We start from the raw sequence: 7,842 nt of genomic DNA on the forward strand, positions 1-7,842 counted from the left end.
AGTGTTCTAAACCTCTCCTCAGGGACCCCCAGCCGTTCCAAACCAACAAAGAGCTAACGCGCTAGCCATTCCAAACCAACAAAGAGCTAACGCGCTAGCCATTCCAAACCAACAAAGAGCTAACACGCTAGCCATTCCAAACCAACAAAGAGCTAACGCGCTAGCCATTCCAAACCAACAAAGAGCTAACACGCTAGCCATTCCAAACCAACAAAGAGCTAACGCGCTAGCCATTCCAAACCAACAAAGAGCTAACGCGCTAGCCATTCCAAACCAACAAAGAGCTAACACGCTAGCCATTCCAAACCAACAAAGAGCTAACGCGCTAGCCATTCCAAACCAACAAAGAGCTAACACGCTAGCCATTCCAAACCAACAAAGAGCTAACACGCTAGCCATTCCAAACCAACAAAGAGCTAACGCGCTAGCCATTCCAAACCAACAAAGAGCTAACACGCTAGCCATTCCAAACCAACAAATAGCTAACACGCTAGCCAACCAAGGCGTTCTTGGCCAACAGCTAATTATAATAATATGATATGGCTTTCAGCCATATCCAAAGCGTCTTAGTATGGGTGGTTCCCGGGAATCGAACCCACTACCCTGCCGTTGCTAGCACCATGCTCTACCAGCTGAGCTTACAGGGGACCAGCTAATGTGTGTGTGTCTCTCTACAGCAAGATGACGAGCGCATCATTCAGGAGATTCAGAAAGAGGGCGAGAAAGAGCTCAACAAGAAGAACGCAGGTCAGTGCGTTTCTTTATAAATCCCCATGCTGTAATACTGTCCTTCTGGAACTATGGGTGATCTACTAACAGCTTTCACCCTGACTATCACCCTGACTAACTGCTATCACCCTGACTATCACCCTGACTAACTGCTATCACCCTGACTGTCACCCTGACTAACTGCTATCACCCTGACTATCACCCTGACTAACTGCTATCACCCTGACTAATAGCTATCACCCTGACTAACTGCTATCACCCTGACTAATAGCCATCACCCTGACTAACTGCTATCACCCTGACTATCACCCTGACTAACTGCTATCACCCTGACTAACTGCTATCACCCTGACTAATAGCTATCACCCTGACTATCACCCTGACTAACTGCTATCACCCTGACTAATAGCTATCACCCTGACTATCACCCTGACTAACTGCTATCACCCTGACTAACTGCTATCACCCTGACTAACTGCTATCACCCTGACTAATAGCCATCACCCTGACTAACTGCTATCACCCTGACTATCACCCTGACTAACTGCTATCACCCTGACTATCACCCTGACTAACTGCTATCACCCTGACTAACTGCTATCACCCTGACTAACTGCTATCACCCTGACTAACTGCTATCACCCTGACTAATAGCTATCACCCTGACTAATAGCTGTCACCCTGACTAACTGCTATCACCCTGACTATCACCCTGACTAACTGCTATCACCCTGACGATCACCCTGACTAACTGCTATCACCCTGACTAACAGCTATCACCCTGACTATCACCCTGACTAACTGCTATCACCCTGACTAACTGCTATCACCCTGACTAACTGCTATCACCCTGACTAACTGCTATCACCCTGACTAACTGCTATCACCCTGACTAACAGCTATCACCCTGACTTTCACCCTGACTAACTGCTATCACCCTGACTAACAGCTATCACCCTGACTAACTGCTTTCACCCTGACCAACTGCTTTCACCCTGACCAACTGCTTTCACCCTGACCAACTGCTTTCACCCTGACCAACTGCTTTCACCCTGACTAACTGCTATCACCCTGACTATCACCCTGACTAACTGCTATCACCCTGACTAACTGCTATCACCCTGACTAACTGCTATCACCCTGACTAACTGCTATCACCCTGACTAACTGCTATCACCCTGACTAACTGCTATCACCCTGACTAACTGCTATCACCCTGACTAACAGCTATCACCCTGACTTTCACCCTGACTAACTGCTATCACCCTGACTAACAGCTATCACCCTGACCAACTGCTTTCACCCTGACCAACTGCTTTCACCCTGACCAACTGCTTTCACCCTGACCAACTGCTTTCACCCTGACCAACTGCTTTCACCCTGACTAACAGCTATCACCCTGACTAACTGCTTTCACCCTGACTAACTGCTTTCACCCTGACCAACTGCTTTCACCCTGACCAACTGCTTTCACCCTGACCAACTGCTTTCACCCTGACCAACTGCTTTCACCCTGACTAACTGCTATCACCCTGACTATCACCCTGACTAACTGCTATCACCCTGACTAACTGCTATCACCCTGACTAGCAGCTATCGCCCTGACTAGCAGCTATCGCCCTGACTAACTGCTATCACCCTGACTAACTGCTATCACCCTGACTAACTGCTATCACCCTGACTAACTGCTATCACCCTGACTAACTGCTATCACCCTGACTAACTGCTATCACCCTGACTAACTGCTATCACCCTGACTAACTGCTATCACCCTGACTAGCAGCTATCACCCTGACTAACTGACATTTCTCTCTCTCTTTCTCCCTCTCAGAGACTTCAGGGAAGAGAGTGGGCCCGCCCCCGGAACCTGTGGTGGTTGCTAAGCGACCTCGAGCAGCCCCCCCTCCGCAGGCGGTGCGAGCGCCCTTATTGGTCCCTCCTCGTGTCATTCTGCCTCATCGCCAGCCCTTGCCCCCCGCCCCCTACGTGCCCCCGCTCCTCCACCTGCCCCCCCTCAACTACCACCCTCCCCTCAACCAGGTCAACAACAACCTGAACAATATAGACGTCAACATGCCCATGCACTATGGACCCCCCCCTCACTACTACAGACACCTATAACCCTCCTCCTCTACTACAGACACCTATAACCCTCCTCCTCCTCTACTACAGACACCTATAACCCTCCTCCTCCTCTACTACAGACATCTATAAACCCCCTCGCTACTACAGACACCTATAACCCTCCTCCTCCTCTACTACAGACACCTATAACCCTCCTCCTCTACTACAGACACCTATAACCCTCCTCCTCCTCTACTACAGACACCTATAACCCCCCTCCTCTACTACAGACACCTATAACCCTCCTCCTCCTCTACTACAGACACCTATAACCCTCCTCCTCCTCTACTACAGACACCTATAAACCCCCTCGCTACTACAGACACCTATAACCCTCCTCCTCCTCTACTACAGACACCTATAACCCCCCTCGCTACTACAGACACCTATAACCCTCCTCCTCTACTACAGACACCTATAACCCTCCTCCTCCTCTACTACAGACACCTATAACCCTCCTCCTCCTCTACTACAGACACCTATAACCCCCCCTCCTCTACTACAGACACCTATAACCATCCTCCTCCTCCTCTACTACAGACACCTATAACCCTCCTCCTCTACTACAGACACCTATAACCCCCCCTCCTCTACTACAGACACCTATAACCCTCCTCCTCCTCTACTACAGACACCTATAACCCCCCCTCCTCTACTACAGACACCTATAACCCCCCTCCTCCTCTACTACAGACACCTATAACCCTCCTCCTCTACTACAGACACCTATAACCCCCCCTCCTCTACTACAGACACCTATAACCCTCCTCCTCCTCTACTACAGACACCTATAACCCTCCTCCTCCTCTACTACAGACACCTATAACCCTCCTCCTCTACTACAGACACCTATAACCCCCCCTCCTCTACTACAGACACCTATAACCCCTCCTCCTCTACTACAGACACATATAACCCCTCCTCCTCTACTACAGACACCTATAACCCTCCTCCTCCTCTACTACAGACACCTATAACCCTCCTCCTCCTCCTCTACTACAGACACCTATAACCCCCCCTCCTCTACTACAGACACCTATAACCCCCCCTCCTCTACTACAGACACCTATAACCCCCCCTCCTCTACTACAGACACCTATAACCCTCCTCCTCTACTACAGACACCTATAACCCTCCTCCTCTACTACAGACACCTATAACCCTCCTCCTCCTCTACTACAGACACCTATAACCCTCCTCCTCCTCCTCTACTACAGACACCTATAACCCCCCCTCCTCTACTACAGACACCTATAACCCCCCTCCTCCTCTACTACAGACACCTATAACCCCCCTCCTCCTCTACTACAGACACCTATAACCCCCCTCCACCTCTACTACAGACACCTATAACCCCCCCTCCTCTACTACAGACACCTATAACCCTCCTCCTCTACTACAGACACCTATAACCCTCCTCCTCTACTACAGACACCTATAACCCTCCTCCTCTACTACAGACACCTATAACCCTCCTCCTCTACTACAGACACCTATAACCCTCCTCCTCTACTACAGACACCTATAACCCCCCCTCCTCTACTACAGACACCTATAACCCTCCTCCTCTACTACAGACACCTATAACCCTCCTCCTCTACTACAGACACCTATAACCCTCCTCCTCTACTACAGACACCTATAACCCTCCTCCTCTACTACAGACACCTATAACCCCCCCTCCTCTACTACAGACACCTATAACCCTCCTCCTCTACTACAGACACCTATAACCCTCCTCCTCTACTACAGACACCTATAACCCTCCTCCTCTACTACAGACACCTATAACCCTCCTCCTCCTCTACTACAGACACCTATAACCCTCCTCCTCCTCCTCTACTACAGACACCTATAACCCCCCCTCCTCTACTACAGACACCTATAACCCCCCCTCCTCTACTACAGACACCTATAACCCTCCTCCTCTACTACAGACACCTATAACCCTCCTCCTCTACTACAGACACCTATAACCCTCCTCCTCCTCTACTACAGACACCTATAACCCTCCTCCTCCTCCTCTACTACAGACACCTATAACCCCCCCTCCTCTACTACAGACACCTATAACCCCCCTCCTCCTCTACTACAGACACCTATAACCCCCCTCCTCCTCTACTACAGACACCTATAACCCCCCTCCTCCTCTACTACAGACACCTATAACCCCCCTCCTCTACTACAGACACCTATAACCCTCCTCCTCCTCTACTACAGACACCTATAACCCCTCCTCCTCTTCTACTACAGACACCTAAAACCCCCCCTCCTCTACTACAGACACCTATAACCCTCCTCCTCCTCCTCTACTACAGACACCTATAACCCCCCCCCTCCTCTACTACAGACACCTATAACCCCCCTCCTCCTCTACTACAGACACCTATAACCCCCCTCCACCTCTACTACAGACACCTATAACCCCTCCTCCTCTACTACAGACACCTATAACCCCTCCTCCTCTACTACAGACACCTATAACCCCCCTCCTCCTCTACTACAGACACCTATAACCCCCCTCCACCTCTACTACAGACACCTATAACCCCTCCTCCTCTACTACAGACACCTATAACCCCTCCTCCTCTACTACAGACACCTATAACCCCCCTCCTCCTCTACTACAGACACCTATAACCCCCCTCCACCTCTACTACAGACACCTATAACCCCCCTCCTCCTCTACTACAGACACCTATAACCCCCCTCCACCTCTACTACAGACACCTATAACCCCTCCTCCTCTACTACAGACACCTATAACCCCTCCTCCTCTACTACAGACACCTATAACCCCCCCTCCTCTACTACAGACACCTATAACCCCTCCTCCTCTACTACAGACACCTATAACCCCTCCTCTACTACAGACACCTATAACCCCCCTCCTCTACAGACCCCTTCTCGTCCTCCTCTTCCAGACTGTTATCTAGTACCAGGTGTCTCCAGACAGTTAATAGACTGAGATGTGATCATGGCAGAGCGAACCCTGCTGGCTGTTCCTTTCTACTCTTTACGTTTGTTTTGTTTCGGGGGGGTGCTGACCTCTGACCCGTTGACCTTGCTACTGTTCCAGAGATATTTTTGATTACAGCATAATGTTGTTCTGAGTACTGTTTCTGCTCAATAAACATTTTAGTTTTCACATTCTGGTCTGGTGGTTCCACACACTTAACTTATCTTAAGGTCGTCCATCCTATCACAGACCTTTATACTCTTATCTTAAGGTAGTCCATCCTATCACAGACCTTTATACACACTTAACTTATCTTAAGGTAGTCCATCCTATCACAGACCTTTATACACACTTAACTTATCTTAAGGTAGTCCATCCTATCACAGACCTTTATACTCTTATCTTAAGGTAGTCCATCCTATCACAGACCTTTATACACACTTAACTTATCTTAAGGTAGTCCATCCTATCACAGACCTTTATACACACTTAACTTATCTTAAGGTAGTCCATCCTATCACAGACCTTTATACACACTTATCTTATATTAAGGTAGTCCATCCTATCCTAGACCTTTATACACACTTATCTTATCTTAAGGTAGTCCATCCTATCCTAGACCTTTATACACACTTAACTTATCTTAAGGTCGTCCATCCTATCACAGACCTTTATACTCTTATCTTAAGGTAGTCCATCCTATCACAGACCTTTATACACACTTAACGTATCTTAAGGTAGTCCATCCTATCACAGACCTTTATACACACTTAACTTATCTTAAGGTAGTCCATCCTATCACAGACCTTTATACTCTTATCTTAAGGTAGTCCATCCTATCACAGACCTTTATACACACTTAACTTATCTTAAGGTAGTCCATCCTATCACAGACCTTTATACACACTTAACTTATCTTAAGGTAGTCCATCCTATCACAGACCTTTATACACACTTATCTTATATTAAGGTAGTCCATCCTATCCTAGACCTTTATACACACTTATCTTATCTTAAGGTAGTCCATCCTATCCTAGACCTTTATACACACTTAACTTATCTTAAGGTCGTCCATCCTATCACAGACCTTTATACTCTTATCTTAAGGTAGTCCATCCTATCACAGACCTTTATACACACTTAACTTATCTTAAGGTAGTCCATCCTATCACAGACCTTTATACACACTTAACTTATCTTAAGGTAGTCCATCCTATCACAGACCTTTATACTCTTATCTTAAGGTAGTCCATCCTATCACAGACCTTTATACACACTTAACTTATCTTAAGGTAGTCCATCCTATCACAGACCTTTATACACACTTAACTTATCTTAAGGTAGTCCATCCTATCACAGACCTTTATACTCTTAGTTTAAGGTAGTCCATCCTATCCTAGACCTTTATACACACTTAACTTATCTTAAGGTAGTCCATCCTATCACAGACCTTTATACACACTTATCTTATCTTAAGGTAGTCCATCCTATCCTAGACCTTTATACACACTTATCTTATCTTAAGGTAGTCCATCCTATCACAGACCTTTATACTCTTATCTTAAGGTAGTCCATCCTATCACAGACCTTTATACTCTTATCTTAAGGTAGTCCATCCTATCCTAGACCTTTATACACACTTATCTTATCTTAAGGTAGTCCATCCTATCCTAGACCTTTACTCTTATCTTAAGGTAGTCCATCCTATCACAGACCTTTATACTCTTATCTTAAGGTAGTCCATCCTATCCTAGACCTTTACTCTTATCTTAAGGTAGTCCATCCTATCACAGACCTTTTATACTCTTATCTTAAGGTAGTTCATCCTATCACAGACCTTTATACTCTTATCTTAAGGTAGTCCATCCTATCACAGACCTTTATACTCTTATCTTAAGGTAGTCCATCCTATCACAGACCTTTATACTCTTAGCTTAAGGTAGTCCATCCTATCACAGACCTTTATACTCTTATCTTAAGGTAGTCCATCCTATCACAGACCTTTATACTCTTATCTTAAGGTAGTCCAT

The 7,842-nt window shown here is 46.8% G+C and overlaps 1 protein-coding gene across 2 annotated transcripts in view; it reads left to right on the forward strand.

Moving 5' to 3' along the window:
* Nucleotides 1–6,001, forward strand: part of rnf216 (ring finger protein 216) — a 54,340-nt gene extending 48,339 nt beyond the window's left edge. For both annotated transcript variants that reach the window (XM_090197929.1, XM_090197933.1), the window contains 2 exons: nucleotides 678–747; nucleotides 2,561–6,001. In XM_090197929.1, the coding sequence (XP_090054055.1) occupies nucleotides 678–747; nucleotides 2,561–2,850 (360 nt within the window). In that variant the 3' untranslated portion in view covers nucleotides 2,851–6,001. The remainder of the gene's footprint in view (nucleotides 1–677; nucleotides 748–2,560) is intronic.
* Nucleotides 6,002–7,842: the final 1,841 nt, after the last annotated feature.

The sequence above is a fragment of the Oncorhynchus mykiss genome, chromosome 13 (assembly GCF_057628025.1).
Source record: "Oncorhynchus mykiss isolate SJ-2025 chromosome 13, ASM5762802v1, whole genome shotgun sequence".
Lineage (NCBI taxonomy): Eukaryota > Metazoa > Chordata > Actinopteri > Salmoniformes > Salmonidae > Oncorhynchus > Oncorhynchus mykiss.